Raw genomic sequence first — 19,371 nt, 5'->3', positions numbered from 1 at the left:
TTCACTTGTTCTTTATTAAACATGTTTAACACTAGCCGCGCTGCACTTTGGTCCTCTCCTTCACCCCTGGAAGAAAACCGTTACATTTACCACACTGTTACTATATTTATGCCACTAACTACACTATACAAGCAGTATTTAGTTAACATAAATCTCACCTTTTATGGTGTCATTATGTTAAGCTTGTATGTGTTGTTTTTCTCTTCCCTTTCAGAAATGGAGTCAATTTAGCCGGCCAGCTCACAGGAAGGACAGGAAGAGGAGAGGAGTTGTCTGGTTGTTGTTTTGACCTCCCTCATTGTACCTTTCTTTTCACACACGTAAGTTCCGTTTAAATTCAGTCAATTCATAAAGTCATTTGTTTATAAAGTCTTAGGATAGCATTCATTATTAGTGTTACATAGATTTCTGAATTGACAGAATTGAAACTCACACACCGGAGAATTCACAGATGCTCTTGTTGGTCTCTTACGAGACTAAAGGTGAATATATTTCTTTCATTTAAAACCACTTGAAAACCAGAGTGTTGAAACTGTTTGTGAAGTTATGTTCCATCGACTGGTCCATGACGTCCAAGGGCCATTTGTTTGTTTAGCTGTGTTATGGTTACACATTATTTTATTTTTTACAGAGACACACACCTCTTCTCCACTCCTCTCTGTACATCAGATCTCCAGTGCCCTGCCCTCTCTTTATGGCCATGTCTGAAGTTCCCCTACTACGTCTAGGCTTTATGAGTAGTCCCTGTATCGGTCTGCAGTTGTGCCAAAAATACATGCTCTTGTTGTTCTCTTACAGATTACAGGCTCCACATTCATTTTATTAATTTTTTACACGCACATACACACCTCTTTTAATAGTTCTATTTTTATTTTTATTTTTACAACACACATAGCTGTCATGTCCTTTCCTGTACTTGAATACTAATTAAATAATGTTTTCATAGTCAGTTGTTTCAGTTGTTTCAGTTGTTTATTAATATCTCATTTAGACTTAATCTGCTTATTTCTTGATGAAAGTAAAAACATTCTCTTCCTAATTTGTTTTTTTTCCACCTGTATTTTGTCAGGCCAGTGAACATGGTGGTAAACTGTACTATTTGTATGGACCCTAGGTTACCCTTTCCCTTTGTTATCATACTAACTGTATGTCGTATAACCTTAAGTGCTCCTGCTCACCTGATGTACCATGCCAGGTGTGTATAATACTGACGTTAATGGGAGAGGGAAGGGGTTATTAAGGTGTGGTCTTTACTCCCAAATTTCACTTAAATATAACTTCCAAAGGAAGAGAGACAATGATACATAAAGTAATCTGGGGGAAAAATGCAACTTTATGGACAACGGTGGATGGTTCTTAAAATAACCTTTGTGTTAGGGGGCTCTTAAAAGAGCAGTTTCACTCCACGGCATACTGCCATGGGACTTCACCTGCTGGCGATGAGAAGTAGGTGGTCAGCTTCTCCCTCACCTGGAGTGCCTGTCTGGGGGCGTTGTTGGCACCTGCCCTGGTGACATCAGGTAGGTGACCATTTGGCGTGCCCATCTCCATCCGGAGCGGCTCCTGGAATGACCTCCGCGGGTAGTTATAGAGAACACATGTAGCCTTCACGCAGGCATTGACATTTGAGGGGCTGAGACCAAGCACTCTCCAATACATTCTCCACCGGGCTGCCAGAATCCCAAAGGTGCATTCAACAACTAACCTTGCCCTGGACAATCGTTTGTTAAAGATCCTTACAGGCTTTGGCAATGGCAGCTGGCGTCCAGCGTAGGGCCTCATGAGGTTGGGTCTTAAAGGGAAGGCCTCGTCGCCGACGAAGATGTGGGGAACAGGTCCCAGGTCTTCAGCTCCAGGGAGTGATGCAGGTGGTGGAATCTCCAGGGTGCCATCCTGAAGTGCCTGGCCGAAGGCAGAGTCCCGGAGGGTCCCGCCATCACTTCCCTTGCCGTAAGCACCAACATCGACAACATGGAAACAGTAGATGGCATCTACTACAGCCAAGAGTATAACTGAATATGTACCCTTGTAGTTGTAGAATTGCGAACCTGAGCACGGTGGAGCCTGGATTACTACATGTTTCCCGTCAATGGAGCCAAGACAGTTGGGGAAATTCCACCTCTCCAGGAACTCGGCAGCGATGGCCCTCCAGTCTTCCTCCTTGGGGACAGGCATGTATTCACCAACCAGACAGTCCCAAATGGCTTGTGCCACAGAGAGGACAATGCCTGCCACCGTGGACTGTCCAACTCGGAAGCTGAATCCAATGGTCCTGTAGGATTCCCCTGTCGCCAAGAATCTAAAATATAATTATCAATATTGTGTGTAAATTGAATTCCACCCACATTATATCTACTCATATCTACCTCATTACAGTATATTATGCTCTACTAATTATATTGTAATACTCATCAACCATCATTAACAATGCCTTGAAACACTACAATTCAGTCTATGACTATATCAATAAACTGTAGCCCATGCCAACTCTACTCTTAGAAAGAATGGTACTATCTACTTAAGGGTTCTCCGGCTGTCCCCATAGGAGATCCCTTTTTGGTTCCAGGTAGTACCCCTTTTGGTTCCATGTATAACATTTCCCCCAAAGGGTTATACCTGGAACCAAAAATGGTTATCCTATGGAGAAAGCAGAAGGACACTTTTTCTCTAAGAGTATGTGAGTCCAATAAGAATGTAATGAATGACTGTAACTGTCTTGAACAACAATGGGTCCTGGAGAAGACTAGCCTACCTTCATCAGGGCAGAAGGCACCTCAACTTTATTTTCATTTGGTAACATTGCATAATTAAAAAAGGATTATAGACCAACTTTGGGAAAAGTTATAGTCCTAATGAACATTCTGTAAAAGTACATCTGATATCAAATAGGGACTATTAACTAGAGAGCCCTTTAGCTAGCTAGGTTGCACATAAAAATAATGTATCAATCAATGATGGTATCAAAGGCTTTAAAAATGTACTAGAATGTAGCTTACCGGAGACAAATCGCCAGGCGTTCAACTGGGCTGATGGACTCCCGGTAGTTGGTATCCATCCGGGCGATCCTGGCTCCAACCATCTGGAGCAGGTGATCAAACTGGCTTCGGTCCAGACGAAAGTAACTTCGGAATTCCTCTCCAAACATTCAAAGCTCTTGAATGAGACGGTGGAGTCTGCTTTCGGGACTTGAACCATCTCTGGAACCACACAGACCTGCTCTTTCGGCGGGGCTGGTCCCGGCCCAACAGCGTGATCAAGACCACCTTCCTCAAAGTTGGTCTCATTGTTGAAAGAGCCTACGCTGCTATCTTGACTATTTGTTATTGCATTTCGCTCCAAAACTGCATTTGAGGGAAATTATATTATAGGCTCTCACAATTAATTTGTGGATGTCATCGAATAAATAATATACTTGGCAAATAAATGAATAAAAAATGTAAAGAAATTCTCCAGTCAAACTGTTTTTATTTTTTTACTGGATATGTGTGCAACAAAAATTAAACATTCACATTTTGCTACTTTCTGTCAAGTAAGTCTACGCATACAATTTCCGATACACACGGAACGCACTGCTACTGCCTCTGCAACGCAATGCTGCAAGGCAAACGCAGCGTTCCATTGGAAATGAATGTACTTCTGGTGTATCGAAACGCAATGAAGCAGTCGGTGTGTTCGAAGCGTAACATGTCTCCCACTGGACGAGACGCACTTAGGTGGTCCACACATTGATGCTGTTCTAATAATATAATTATCATCCGGAGCTACAATATTCAGCATGATTTGATATTTCCCTTGTTCCTATGTTTAAAAACATAATTTCAAAAAAAAATTATCAAATCTGGAGGCAATTAGAGTTTATTAATTAGATTTTAATGGTGTGCACTGACGTTTATGTAACTTTAGAAGTTGTATTCAATTATTCAATGATACTGTTGTCACTCCATTTTATAATTGACAGTGTGACTTTTTTTTGTCATCGCTGCATTACTGATACAGTATTTGTGGCTGTGCTGCATGACCCGAAGTATCGTGTTATTATAGGAGGGGCGAGTGTAGCGGGTTGGTTGCCCTTCAAAAGCCTCTCCTCTTCACTCAGCCAGGGTGGTTGAGCTGAAAGGACCGCGCCCAACACATCTCGACACCATGGGACTCACACACGACCCAACCTTCCAGAAACTGGAGAAATGGTACCATGAACATGCTCTGCACCTCAACATGAGGAAGATGTTTGAGGAAGACAAGGAGAGATTCCACAAATTCAGGTATCTTTATGGTTGGCATTTATTTTGAAATTGTCAGTGTTAATTTGTTGAAGATACACACAGTATCCTTATTCTCAAAAACATTATTACATCACCAGTATATAATGTGATTTTAATTAAAATGCTGTCCATCAGAAAATGTTGTCTTCACTTCAGGCTATTACCTTTAGACATAGGCTAAAAGCACATAATGTGTCATCATGAACAGATGCCACTGCCAATAAAAAACGACCATACAATTTGAGATCTTTGCAATTGCATCAGTGACATAATTCATTCATTCCCCAAAATATGAAGTAGTGCCTTTTATCAGAGTAGCTTATGGGCTTCCACACCATAAAAAATGCACAGCACTGCCACTGTATGTAGACTTGTGAACTCTGAACTCTCTTCATGTACTGCTAGTGATGTGCGGGTTTGTTGTCTGTCTGTATTGCTGTCTGTATTGTAATAACCCTAACCTTAAGTGCATTACAAGCACTTCCACATACACAAGCAAACAGTAGAATTGGGATACCCTGCTTGCCTTGGAATTAGAAATAAGTGGCTTCAGGTTTCGATTGGGCTACCCCTCAAATTCACTACAAAATGCTTGTGGTGAAACATAACAGATTTATATTTGTTTCATAGTAAAGGGCTGTTTGATTTTGTAACTTGTGGGCAAAAGGTTATTGAGCTAATTGCCTATATCCAGAAACAGACATAGAATTACATATAGAATCCCTCATTTAATAGGATCTCTGTGGAAACAGATCACTCACTCTGTCAAATGTTCTGTGTCTGAATAGCACAACACTGAAGACAGATCATGGAGACATTCTGATTGATTACTCTAAGAATCTCATCACTGAGGATGTCATGAAGATGTTGGTCGAACTGGTAAATGGCTGCTTCTCTATCATAATGATTCAAATAACACAACAATTACAAATAGCCATACTGTATTTGGCATTTACCTACAGTCATAACAAAAACAGTCTTCTTCTGCTGTGCGTCCAGTACCCTATCAACCTTTCTGACATGGAAGGCCCATTTGCCCACCAATAGATGTATACAGTATATGTTTTCTCTAGGGCAAGTCCAGGGGGATTGAGGCCACCAGGGACAAGATGTTCCATGGAGACAAGATCAACTTCACTGAGGTGCGTATCTGAGCGTGGTTTATTATCAATGTTATTATCATTGTGATAATGAATGGCCTAATGTAACACACCTGACACCTCCTCAGAAATTGGCTTGAAACAAATCAATGGCACTACATACATTTGCTGTAATTCGTATATCAGTGTGTGTGTCCTTACTGTATCTTCTCCTCCTCCTGTCTGGTTAGGGTCGTGCCGTGCTCCACGTGGCTCTGAGGAACCGCTCCAACCATCCCATCATGGTTGACGGACATGATGTGATGCCTGAGGTCAACAAAGTCCTGGAGAAGATGAAGGGCTTCTGCCACGTGAGTGGGAGCTGACCCAAGGGTCTCAATTTCGTAGCAATCCCCCAAATCGCTTAGTGAGACCGTTTGTATTTCCAATTTGAATAGTTACAGTACCATTTATACATAGAATTGCTAGCTATCTCCCTGTGGCATTCAAGGCATAACAAATTCAATTTGACTGAATTGTGTAGGCACTTTTTTTAATGGTCTACTCGTTTGTGTCTGGTGTAGAAAGTTCGCAGTGGGGAGTGGAAGGGCTGGACTGGAAAGTCCATCACAGACGTTGTTAACGTCGGCATTGGTGGATCTGACCTGGTAAGTAACAAATGATATGTTAAGAATTTTAAAGTGTCAATTTTTAATTTTTAATTTAACCTTTATTTACCTAGGCAATATTCACTATTAGGTGTGAAAGCTGCCTCTGCCATCACTGTGTATTTGTTGTGTCTTCTTTGCCAGGGTCCTCTAATGGTGACTGAGGCTCTGAAGAACTACTCCAAGGGAGGTCCCCGTGTGCATTTTGTCTCCAACATTGACGGCACACACATCTCCAAAACCCTGGCTGAGCTCAATGCTGAGACCACCCTGTTCATTGTGGCCTCCAAGGTGCCCGCTTTTGGTTGTCTTTACCGTACCAGTGCATTCACTGGTTTTATTGTTTTGTCTGAACACTTGAGAGAGAGATTCTTCTTCAAAATTGGCCTAAAAAATTGACAAGAAAGACATACAAAAAGACATTGACAAAGAGCAAAATAAACTGTGCATCTGATAATATGGAAACTCATAAAGTTCCACTCAGCTTTAGCAGCAACAGTTGTTTGATACAATGGACGTTTCCATTGAAACAAAGGGATCAGTTGGTGCTGCATGCCACGTTGTACCTTCTCTCCTATGCCTCTGTAGAGTTGCAGCCAAAATTGTGTCTGAATGGCTTTCCTACTGTCACCCAGCTCTGATAATTGATGAAGAGATTAGCATGAACTGCTAGTGGTTTAGTACTGTACACAGTAGCCTAAACACACGTTAGAAATGCAATGTCTTTGGTGTTACTGTAGTGATCTAACTGCCTTGTCCCTTTTCAGACTTTCACCACCCAAGAGACCATCACCAACGCAGAGTCTGCCAAGGAATGGTTCATTGAGCACGCTAAAGATGTGGGTAGCCTTTTTACCTTTAGAAAAATACAGGGAAATTGGTTGAATTCTATTACCGAAGATGAATGCAAAGTATGTTAAATTAAACATTGTCTTCTTTACAGAAATCTGCTGTTGCCAAGCACTTTGTGGCGCTCTCCACTGCCGGCGTAAGTTCTTATTTTTGCAACACACCATCATAAATGCAGTGATATGCTCTGCATGTGTTGCTGTAAAATAAAATAACATTCTCATTCTGTTCTTTATATCTCCTCTCTTCTGCAGCCCTTAGTGAAGGCCTTTGGCATTGATCCTGACAACATGTTTGGCTTCTGGGATGTGAGTGCATGTTATCTGATGATGCAGAATATGTCATGTGTGCAGTGCATTTGGGGTAGTATAGTGCTCTTCCTGCAATCACAGGCTTTTGACGGGACTTAGGCAACAACTATAAATAGCATAGACTTCTGACCTGTGAAGTAGGTGCCTGGGCTCACAGGCTGGCAGCTGTGGGGTAATCAGAAGCCGCCCTCTCCAGCTCTGCCCTCAAAGAGTATTATATTATTGGTAGCGACCTTCTCCCTTGGAGAGGTTACTGTAAAGGCTGGGTCACATCAAAGGTCAGAAAGCTACATTTAGTTACATTGTTGGTATTTAAAGGGTAACAGCTCTAACATGCCATGCCCTTTCACGTCGGAGCAAAAATAGCTGCTTGCTCTCAGAAGTAATATGTATAAAAGGCAGCGGTGTGTATTCATGGAGGCCAAGGGAAGCCAGGCTTCCCCAAAAATGGACCAAGAAAAAAGATTTACTCTACTCTGTGTTTCATAAATTTCCTTCAATTCGCAAGAGGCTGAGAAAGCATCCGAGCGAACGAAACAGCGCCCCTCTGTCTCAGTATGTGTAGCGCATATCTGAAAAAGCCTTGAATTGTGGCATCTCGTTGTCCTGTTGTCCTCTGGTGGCTAGATAGCTAGGTAAAATCATCCCTTTCCTAAATTAGCCATCGATGGAGATAGGGATTTGGACTTGTGGTTTTACTTAATTTTACGTTCTGGTCAATGACTATAACGGCGATTCTGACCCAATCATAAATCCATACATTGTTCCCCTGGCCTGAGAGGATGGAAGTTCAACATGTAACGTTAGCTAGATGTAGTATGGTAATGTTAACTAGCTGGCCTGGCATATCGTTGCCCATGAAAGGAAGTTAGGCTAGCGAGCAAGTATGTTAGCTAGGTAGCCTAGGACAACAAAAACTAAAAGCGTGTACTGTCATAGACCGTTTTGGCAACATAAAAGAGGAGGATGGCATTAGCGTTTCTCAACACGTTGGGTGAGTCAACATGTTTTTTATACTTACACACACACACAGATAAATCATTACCATGGACAGCCACATCATATTTAACGTACGTTGATTGTACTAAATCGTTTTTTGTATATTTTAGTTGTCACTGTACTATACTAAGAATAGGTGATTCGATGATGTTGAAATGTTGAAGTTGAAATGGTGCTGGAATAGTGGAGGCAGCTCCTGTTTTCTTTACGACTTGCGGTAACTCTGTGTTCTAAATCAATAGTTGTTTAGTAGTCCAAAAATGTTGGAAACATTACCTTGCTTGACCATGCTGTAGGTAGGTCAACTAAGTGTTTGTTACATGCAACATGTTTTGTGGACTTGACCGGACAGATGTTTCTCTTTGTTTTTGTAATGAAACAAATGTGTGTTTGAATTTATTCTGCCACTCGGCTTTAGGCCTATATAGTGTATCATGGTGTCATAGCGTATGAACTACCAGATTATAGAGCAAACAACGCAATTATCACAACACATAGATTGTAATATGGATTTTTTTCTGGATTGGCTTCCCCAGTGATTTTACCCACGCACCACTACTGATAAAAGGTGGCATTCACATTGAAAATAATTATGAGAAGTGAGAATATTTAGAAGTTGGGGTCTGCCTTTTCATATATAGGCCTACCTGGCTATTTGTGACTTATTACACACTTTTTATTATATTATTACCCAAATTAAGTGCTGTGTAATATGGGGGATTTATTCTCTGCAGTGGGCTGAAATGTGTCACCACAGATAGATAAGGGTTAATGGTAAGGAATTTCAAGACAATGGTATGGAATTTTTAGAGGCAGGGGGCCTCTTTCTGGGCCAAGCTGTAGGGCCAAGTGAGTTTGGGCACAGTTCCCCATCTCTGTGTCACATTCAATTACGTAAGCTTCAGAGTGCTCTGAGGTTTCTGAATCCTCTCAGGACACCACCAGACACCAATTAATATAAAATACATAGACCCGAATGCACAGCACTGAAATAGTAAAGTAATTTGAGTAAGAGTCACGTTTCTCAGGTACATAAGATTGGTGTTAGGGTCACTACATTTCGGGGGGGGGGGGGAATACATGTTGCATATTCAAAGTTGTACTGTGAAAATTATGATTAAGCTCAAGAAATGTTTGTTGATATTGTGCACATTTCTAACCAGATTGTTGCTGTGTTTTAGTGGGTTGGTGGACGTTATTCCCTGTGGTCTTGTATTGGATTGTCCATTGCTCTGCACATCGGTATGTACATTATGTTGTAGGTTGATTCTCCCGGTCTAGATATTCGGATGCTTTGATCAGCTGCCTGTACTCTACCTGAGTAGAATAACCTTTGTAATCAGTTGTTAAAAGGAGATATTTGAAGTATAACTCAAAGTCTCTGGTCTTTTCTTTCTTCCCAGGCTATGACAACTTTGAGAAGCTTCTAGAAGGGGCTCACTGGATGGTAAGTACAGCCAATTATTCTCACTGTCCAAAGACTTGGAACCTTTTCTATTGGTCAGATGAATTTGTGTGAGTTGACCCCCTCTTGTTCCTGTAGGACAACCATTTCAAAACAGCCCCTGTGGAGCAGAACGCTCCCATGCTCCTGGCTCTGCTGGGTGTCTGGTACATCAACTTCTTCCAGGCCGAGACCCACGCCATGCTGCCTTATGACCAGTACATGCACCGATTCGCTGCCTATTTCCAGCAGGTCCGTCAGTCACTACCAGGGTTAAGAGCCTTTACCAGGGTTAAGAGTCATTACCACAGTTAAGACATGACTGAGTGTAAAATAAGTAAACAGCCAAAGCAAAACACAGTGAAGAATGTGTCAGTCTACTTTGGCAATTTACTATAAATACTATAAAAATGTATACACCCACTCCTTGCCCTGAAGGTAGGCTGTGGTCGGATATATTGTCAGATTTGTATTGATCAAATGGAAATGTGTTTTACTGTGCATACTAAGTCAAGGTTAAATAGCCTGATGATAATGTTGTTTTAGTATTAGTTTAAATTTAACTGAAACCGAACACCGAAGATGTTCAATTCATGTGATGTCTATAGGGTGACATGGAGTCCAATGGAAAGTACATCACTATCCATGGCAAACGTGTCAACTACCATACCGGCCCCATCGTATGGGGAGAGCCTGGCACCAATGGACAGCACGCCTTCTACCAGCTCATTCACCAAGGTACTGCCTCCTTAAAGTAACTGTCCAGTTAAAATCTGACTTTTAAAAGTTCATATTCTCTTAACTCATACCCAAATAATGTTGCTGACTGGTCCATAAGCTCTTCAACATATTGATTAATGGTCAGCTGAAATGGATGAGTATGTATGTTATGGAAGAGTAATATGTTATATTAGTCACAGATGCAGTGTGACTGCTGTGTCCTCCACAGGAACTCGCATGGTCCCCGCTGACTTCCTCATCCCTGCCCAGACACAGCACCCCATCAGGGAAAGTAAGCACCATAAGGTAGGCTACCCCTACAGGACACATCTCCCAGCACTACCAACCCACTGGGAACAAACTGGTTAAATCAACATTGTTTCAACGTAATTTGTCAATTTGTCAACGTATTGTGATGTGTAATCTACGTGTAAAATACATTGGATCTAAAATATGTTGAATTTGTACCTTTTAAAACAATGTCAGATCTTCAAAAGAATAGGCTGGGCAGCTCCTCCTAATGGAGAATGTATCTATCTGCAGCTACCCTGTCACGTTCTGACCTTTATTTCCTTTGTTTTGTCTTTATTTAGTATGGTCAGGGCGTGAGTTGGGGTGGGCAGTCTATGTTTGTATTTCTATGTTTTGCTATTTCTGTGTTTGGCCTGATATGGTTCTCAATCAGAGGCAGCTGTCAATCGTTGTCCCTGATTGGGAACCATATTTAGGTAGCCTGTTTTGTGTTGGGTTTTGTGGGTGGTTGTTTTCAGTCTTTGTGTGTCTGCACCAGATAGAACTGTTTCGGTTGTCACTTTTGTTGTTTTGTATTTTGAGTGTTCACCTTTATTAAAGTAAGATGAACAATTACCACGCTGCGCATTGGTCCTCCGATCCTTCTAACTTATCCTCCTCAGACGAGGAAGACGACAGCCGTTACAAGAACAGAGAGTAAAAGGAGCAGATTTCTGGGCACGGTAGAATAGATTCATGGCATAATGTACAGACAAAGGTATGGTAGGATTTGAATACAGTGGGGGTAAACCTGTGCATAGAGTAACGATGAAAGAGATATTGTATCTAGAAATATAATTTAAACCAGGTGATGTCACCGCATGTGTGGGAGGTGGAACTAAAGTGTTAACTAAGGCGTATTGAGCAGGGCTAGAGGCTCTATAGTGAAATAAGGCAATAATTACTAACCAAAACAGCAATGGACAAGGCATATTGACGTTAGGGATAGGCATGCGTAGCTGAGTGATCATAGGAGTCCAATGAGTGGCTTCAGGCAGCTAGCGGGCCGGGGCTAGCAAGCTAGCAGAAGGGCCTTTGAGGGACGTCGTGATGGAAGAAAGTCTGTGGCCCCCTCGTGCTGTTACGTCGGCAGACGGATCAGCAGGGCTCCGTGTCGTAAACCAGGCCAATTGGCAAAATAGGTATAGTGGCCAAAGAATTTGTCCGATGGGCCTCTTAAGCTAACAGTCCGATGTGCTCTAGACAGCTAGCAGGCCGCGGCTAGCAGGCTAGCGGATGGGCATTCAGAGGACGTCGCGACGGAGGAGCCAGTTGAGAGACCCCCTCGGGCGAATCACGTCGGTAGTCCAGTCGTGATGGGTCGGTGGAGGTCCATGCCAATCGGCAAAATAGGTATTGAAGCCCAAGGAGTGGCTGATGGACTTCTTCGGCTAGCCGGGAATTGGGCCTAGCAAGGCTAGCTCCAGGCTAATTGGTTCTTGCTTCGGGACAGAGGCGTATGAAATGTGACCATACTTTACCACTCATATATCATCAATGATGCTATTTAGGACTATATAGCATTCTCAAAAATAATAAACAGCTATTGTTTTAATTCAACCCAGAATTCAACTAAAAATAGACCATACAATAGGCCTTGGGTTTCAAGCTGTGGTTGATTTCAAATGTAATGATATTTAGTGATATTGAATTGTGTTTGGTTGTCAACGCTTCCAACATTTGAAGGAGATGTACCTTCTGCTTGGATAGTTCCACCTGTGCCATTGACTTAGTCTGGCTTGTCTACAAATGAATAATTGATATGTTGGATTCACATCTCCATCTCAACCAAAAGTCTAAGTTAAAGAATAGGACTACATCAAATCAAACTTTATTTCAAGAGCATTAAAAGTTTGAATTTATTTGATTTAGTCCTATTCATTAGTCCTATTTTGATTTAGTCCTATTCATTAGTCCTATTCATTCATTTAGATTTTTGGTTGAGATGGAGATGTAATCCAGCATATCAATTATTCATTTGTAGACAAACTAAAATTAAAGCCTTGACAACCAAACACAATTCAATATCACTTTTTACATACAATAAATACTGTAGCCTATTATTAACTTGTCGACAAGTTAACAAATTATATGTTGCATTCACGTCTCCAACTCAGCCAAAAAGTTAAAGAATGGGATTAAGACAGTGGCTCAGATGGAGCTATCCAGGCAGTAGATACATCTCATTTTAAATGTTGATATTTGGTTGCGTTGTCAACCAAACAAAATTCCATACTACTTTTGTAATATATAGTAAATAGCGTAAAGTTAAGGCTTTTTTACAAACTAATGTACCATTCAACCTTAAAATGAGTAACACATCCACATTTCTTCTTACTGTATGTAATCATATAAAACGTGCATGTTGCTGTAATAATCTATACAGAATCTCAAACCGCATTGATCACTTGCACCATGTACTTTTAAAATAGTCTCAACTTCCATCCAGGTCATTTGGTTCAGCTATTAGATGAAGCACAGTAATAACACATTAATCTGTTGTATAAATAAACAAAATACCTGACAGTGTATTCCTATTTGAACTTTCCTGTGCTTTTAAATGGATGAAAGCGCAATGACAGACATTTGGGTGACAACTAAACCAAAAATCAGATATTGTTTTTCCATTGGAATTTGGTTAAGCTTTTCTATAGACGGTTGAAAGCATAGTGATAACACTTTGGAAATTCAACAAACTTCTGGCTGTCTTTTTGAGTGGGTGAATATAGGTTGTAATCTAATTGATCAACATCTCAACCGAATATTACCCAATTATCCACATTGAAATGATGTGGTGTATGTGGGAATGATCTGGGAGTAAATAGCTTCCCATTCAGTGACTGAACTAATCTATCAGTTATTCAAGCGATACCTACTTTTACTGTTTATCTGACAAAAGAGCCTATGCAGTGTTCATGCTGTGTGATACCAGGGATAATGTCATAATGGGATAATGCCTTACCTGTTGTATCCTCTGTGTCTGTAGATCCTGATGGCCAACTTCCTGGCTCAGACTGAGGCTCTGATGAAAGGAAAGACCACAGAGGAGGCTAAGAAGGAACTGGAGGCCGGCGGCCTGACAGGAGAGGCCCTGGAAACCATTCTGCCACACAAAGTTAGTGAGAGCAGATCCCTCATGGCGCAAGTCCACTGCAGCCACAGTCTGGCCTAAGACTTTCTATGGGCTTAAACCCTGTTATTATACTGGGGAGATTGTGTGTCTATTGCTAGGGCAGACACTGTCGCTATGATAGGGACGTGCGTCCTCCTAGTGGACAAAATAAGTTATGCATCAGGATGGAAGAAGCTTCAAACGGGGTGCAACACTGTATAATTACAAGTATGCAACAACTGTCTTAAAACAGGTTGTGTGATATAAAATGTTTCCTCTTGTTCTGCTGTAAGGTATTCCAAGGAAACAAGCCAACCAACTCTATTGTCTTCAAGAAGCTGAACCCATTCACACTGGGAGCACTTATTGGTAAGAGCTGAATATGGACCTGTGAACCAACAACCAATGATATTTGAAATATTGATCAAAATAATGTATTTACTTGTTATGCTCCCAGTAACAATGTATGGTGTTGTTTGTTTCACAGCCATGTATGAACACAAGATCTTTGTCCAGGGTGTTATGTGGGAGATCAACAGTTTTGACCAGTGGGGGTAAGTGTGACTATTTGAAACCAAGCTCCTCGATAATGTGTAGTCTATGACAGATTACACACAGAGCCTTTATCCAATGAAATTATACGAAAAAATGTTTCATTGATATTCTATTCTGTCCACTCTGGTGAGTTTTCTGGTGACATTCTATTCCGTCCATTATTATGTCTCTATATCTATCTATCTCAGAGTTGAGCTGGGTAAGGCTTTGTGTAAGAAGATCGAGCCTGAGCTACATGGCTCCAACGAGGTCCACTCTCACGACTCCTCCACCAACGGGCTCATTAACTTTATCAAGAAGAACCACGCCTAACCTGCCCACCACCGTCATCCATCCTCCCTGTCCTGCCCCCCTGCTGACGGGGGTGTCTGGGCTGTAGTGAAGGTAGACTCACTGCAGCATCAGTCACCGTGCAGAGGAGTAGAAGCACTTTCTATGTCTGTAATCATCTGTCTGCGTCCTCTCTGTTTGTTGTGACATCGGACTGTATTTTACGTACTGTTGTATGTTTAAGCAATAAGGTCCGAGTCGGTGTGGTATATGGCCAATATACCACGGCTAAGGGCTCTTCTTAGGCAATACGCAACGCGGAGTGCCTGGACACAGCCCTTAGTCGTGGTTTATTGGTCATATACCACAAATCCCTGAGGTGCCTTATTGCTATTATAAACTGGTTACCAATGTAATTAGAAGGGTAAAAATAAATGTTTTGTCATACCCGTGGTATACTATCTGATATATCACGGCTGTCAGCCAATCAGCATTCAGGGTTTGAACCACCCAGTTTATAGTTATGGGTTTACCACTGTAAAGGGGAACGCTACTGTAGAGTGAGCCTGTGGAGGGGTGTGTAAAACTACATCCCAGACTATCCCACTCCACTTATGGGGAGTAAAGCTTTTAATAAACATCTTTACACCAATCTATTGTCTGTGTCCTTAGTTGAATCTAGCCTGCATTCTGTTCAGAAGTTTGCAGATGTCGTGTCTTTGGCTATGCTGGATTAAGTGATATGACATGCTATTCTATAAAATCCTTTCTCTGTAATTAATATTACCTGATTGATCGGGGCACCACAAAATAATATTTATAGAGCAGTTATCTTCCGAATAAACTCTTAAAGACCTAGTAATATTTTACATCAATAGCAGTCAATATTAATCGTCCTTATTTCAGTCTCATCTGAAAGTTGTAAATTCTTGGTTATCTTCACGAACCCTGGCTAACAAGTTGAATCAGCAATACAAAATTGGGTTTAATTATTTATTTACTAAATACCTAACTAATCACACAGAATTACATATACACAGAATGAATCATACCTTGATTACAAATTATGTCATAAAGGAAAACGTCCCTAGTGGACGGAACAGATATGACAGCTGGTTACACAAAGGAAAGTGGGTTGGGTTTGAGTGAAAGAGCGGGAAGACTGAAGAACAAAGGGAGAAGCGATGTCTCTATCGTAAATACAGAATCTTATGCATTCTAAATTACCGCCCATTTGGAAAAGGAAAATGCAATAAATATTTACTCTGAGCTGCGCTTCGGTAGGTTGGTCGTAGATGCTGGTCGTGTTGGCCAACAGAGATCTTCCTGTCCTCGGAAGAATGTCTCTGGTGGTAAATTGGATACGTTGTAGTAAAGTCGTTGTTTGGTAGACGGGATACTCTGTCTGTTCTTTCCTAGCCCACGTTTGCAGCTGCTGTTGCTAACTCAACGGCTAGGAGGTATCCCTTCTGTAGCGATTAAGAGTTCAAAGTTCAAACCATTCGCAACCAAAGCACACGCTGAGGTTGGCTTCGTTCTGTAGTTATTATCTGAACCCTTCTGACATCGGATCGTCATCCTAATGTACCCGGAACAGGAAGTTATATTGTCGACAAGGCTTTATATAGGAAGGGAGAGGAGGGTGTGTTTCATAGTATATAACCAATGTCTCTTCACGTGGGCGGGCCACTGAGTCGGGCCTAATTCACTCATGAAAACCCAATTCTCACATTTTAGAAGCTAAAATCACATTTCATCCCCTCACAAATAATTTCATATTCAAACATTTAAATTCCACAACAATTCCATGTGAATCTGATAACTATAATGTGTAGACTTTCACTGTACCGTTTATGTCATCCTATCATTGATGAGAATGTCTCAGATGACAACCGAACTGACAACATATTCCTTAAGTACCAACGCATATGTTCAACTGGTTGGATTACCAAAATATGGTTAATTTCCCCCCACCTTCGGATGTTCCCAGAATCTCTATGTTAACCAAGGGATTTTCAATAGTCACATCAGTAGGGTAGAGAGAGGAACAAAGGGGGGAGAGGTATTTATGACTGTCATAAACCTACCCCCAGGCCAGCATCATGACACAGACAACCCTCAAGGATAATGATGCATTTATGTATGAATAATGGAAACCACTTTCAAAATTATAGAATGTGTCATTCACACTCAATAAATCCAATGAGTTTTACTCATAGGGGAATGAAAGTGTTCCTTTATGTCCAAACCATCACTAGATGGCATTAGAGGACCCCATATTTGGCCCAGTGTAAACCAAACCAGCCTCAGAGCAAATCACTGCTGTGCTTATTCCCTGGAACACAGGGTCAGAGGTCAATCTATCTCCTATATTTTCCATCCCCACAAATCCCCAGACATCACACTGTTAAGTAGCATCCATACTCAGAGAAAAACAAACAGCAGGCAGAAATACATCTGGAAAACATCATGTGATATGCAGGCCCCTCAATATGAGACAGTTTAATCATCATTAAGCTCTGTGATATGTGGCTAAAACTCCATTAAACAAAATACTCTGTGAATTTCAAACAAACCATGTCTCATCATAATTTCTGCTTGTACATTACAGATTACTTTGCTGTGCAATGCACGAATATGTCTCATCATAAATCCAGCAAGTACATTACCATGATGTTGTATGCAAGAATACAGTGTACAAACGATTAAGAACACCTTCCTAATATTGAGTTGCACCCCCTTTAGCCCTCAGAACAGCCTCAATTCATCGGACATGGACTCTACAAGGTGTCGAAAGTGTTCCACGCGGATGCTGGCCCATGTTGACTCAAATGCTTCCCACAGTTGTGTCAAGTTGGCTGGATGTCCTTTGGGTGGTGGACCATTTTTGATACACACAGGAAACTGTTAAGTGTGAAAAACCCAGCAGTTTTACAGTTCTTGACACACTGAAATCGGTGTGCCTGGCACCTACTAACATACCCCGTTCAAAGGCACTTACATATTTTGTCTTGCCAATTCAAGTGTTACTAATGTTCCTAATGTTTTGTACACTCAGTGTATGTCTCATCATAAGACCAGCAAGTACATTACAGATGACTTTGCTGCGCACATGCTTTTTCCATAATACTGTATGCAAGAATATGTGATGTTTGTTTCAACCAACCTAGAAGTACTATTTTTCTCTGTACCAAACTGCTCCTGGTTATAATTTATTGAGTGCCAAAGAGCACAAAGAGAAAAACCAAGGGACCCAAGACACTGTGATGGGCTAAGCAATCCTGTTGCTTGGCAACAACTCTATACTTCAATCATAACTTAGCCTGAGTTATTTCAGGCTCAGTGGCACAGAATATAACAAGCGAGTTTTGATATCATTTTGGAGTTTGAGAGAGAGAAAAAAGAGAAAAAATGTTTCTGATTTATATTTGCACCTGCTTGTTCAGGGAGAAAAGTATTTGAGTAAGTAGTCTGCCGAATAGCCTACCAACCCATTCTAGGACCCATGCACTTTTCAAGTTACATTCAGGAATGCAGCTCAAACTGTTCCATTGAAACCATGAATTTTGAACATGAATACGACTGCCAGTTCAGAGCATGTTCCTGAGATGTTTCAAGAACAATGCCTACTGCATTCCCCCACATTCCCCCTGCATGCTTTATTGGTTGACCTGTCAGTCATTCTCACCGAGGCCTGTTTAAGAGCTGCCCCTCAACCTCCCCAACACCACGGTCGCCAAGGCAACGTCACTCCTCCAGTCTGTACACACATTCCCAAGTTCACAGAGGTGACAGAAAGTAGGACCTGGGAGTGGATCTGTGTTAACTGGCTATTAGCCAGCTGGGGTTCGTGTTTGTCTATACCTCATCATCACTTGAGAGATTAGTTGAATTCCTGTTGTTAAGCTATGTGCTTAACAATGAGGGCCAGAACAAACCTGGAATATTTTGAAGTCAATACTGTATGTACGACACATTTCTGCATGTGTAACACGTACCATGAAAACTTAATTCTGAGGAGAAGTTCACCCTGCAGTTCGACAGTTATGTTTGCTAGTCACTTGAACTTTGCAGGAATGCCATTGATCAAATATGATCTCATATCTCAACACACTTTCCATGGGATATTTAATTTCTAAGGCAAATATTACTCCTGAAATATTTGCAAAGCAAACTCACAGATTGCCCTCTTATAACCTAGATGTTGGCCCTCTCATTTTCTCAGTTGGTCTCCAGTCTGAATCTGCTATTGACATCCCTCACATGGCGGACCCTCGGCCTACAGCTGTAAAAAGGGGCCATTTAGTCAGGCCCTGTTCCATATTTCCCATGGCTACTAGAGTTATATAAAGGTTAGTCTAAGTGCGTGGGCAGGCATTGCTCCTCGTCATCATACTGCTGACTAGTATAAAAGCTAGGGGGACAGTGGGAACAGTGGGGCTGGGGGCCTGAGGCTCTGGGTGGTCCCTGGCATTGTGGATCCCAGTCTGCCAGGGGTGGCAGTGATATTGTCAGTCACATCTCTGAGACATCCAGGCCTGGTTTTTCTGACCCCCACGACAATCAACTTTTTGACTTGATTTCTGCCAAACTACCAGACAGACAGCTGTGGCTTGTTTAGTCTCACGGGCCCGTGGCCGCCTCTCTGTCATTTATTCAAGCCATGTGATTTTGAAGTGAAGAGTAAATCGACTTGAGCCTTCAGTTGGCGTTCTATCGCTCCAGCACGGTGACGTTGTTGATGGTCTTAGAGGGCAGTTATGCAAATTGATTTTAACAGGTCAGAGGTCACACCCTGATATTTAACTAGT

At 41.6% G+C, this 19,371-nt stretch overlaps 1 protein-coding gene across 1 annotated transcript; it reads left to right on the top strand.

Moving 5' to 3' along the window:
- Positions 1-4,096: 4,096 nt before the first annotated feature.
- Positions 4,097-15,212, top strand: LOC139575846 (glucose-6-phosphate isomerase-like). Its single transcript, XM_071401207.1, has 18 exons — positions 4,097-4,262; positions 5,051-5,141; positions 5,336-5,404; positions 5,593-5,712; positions 5,926-6,009; positions 6,154-6,300; positions 6,777-6,848; positions 6,953-6,997; positions 7,113-7,166; positions 9,350-9,410; positions 9,572-9,615; positions 9,712-9,864; positions 10,221-10,350; positions 10,562-10,638; positions 13,610-13,738; positions 14,029-14,104; positions 14,223-14,289; positions 14,479-15,212. The coding sequence occupies exons 1-18, from the start codon at positions 4,144-4,146 to the stop codon at positions 14,600-14,602; spliced, it is 1,662 nt and encodes a 553-aa protein (XP_071257308.1). The 5' UTR covers positions 4,097-4,143; the 3' UTR covers positions 14,603-15,212.
- The last annotated feature ends 4,159 nt before the right edge of the window (positions 15,213-19,371 follow it).

Source organism: Salvelinus alpinus, chromosome 5, assembly GCF_045679555.1.
Source record: "Salvelinus alpinus chromosome 5, SLU_Salpinus.1, whole genome shotgun sequence".
Taxonomy (NCBI): domain Eukaryota; kingdom Metazoa; phylum Chordata; class Actinopteri; order Salmoniformes; family Salmonidae; genus Salvelinus; species Salvelinus alpinus.
Note: the sequence above shows the minus strand (reverse complement) of the source record. Positions and strands in the feature narration are given on the sequence as shown.

What these genes read in the sequence shown, in the direction of transcription:
- LOC139575846 (XM_071401207.1), top strand. Translation starts at nt 4,144, where the DNA reads ATGGGACTCACACACGACCCAACCTTCCAGAAACTGGAGAAATGGTAC. An exon ending in ACATGTTTGGCTTCTGGGAT is followed by an intron (nt 7,167 to 9,349) that starts GTGAGTGCATGT and finishes GCTGTGTTTTAG; the next exon opens with TGGGTTGGTGGACGTTATTC. An exon ending in AACAGTTTTGACCAGTGGGG is followed by an intron (nt 14,290 to 14,478) that starts GTAAGTGTGACT and finishes TATCTATCTCAG; the next exon opens with AGTTGAGCTGGGTAAGGCTT.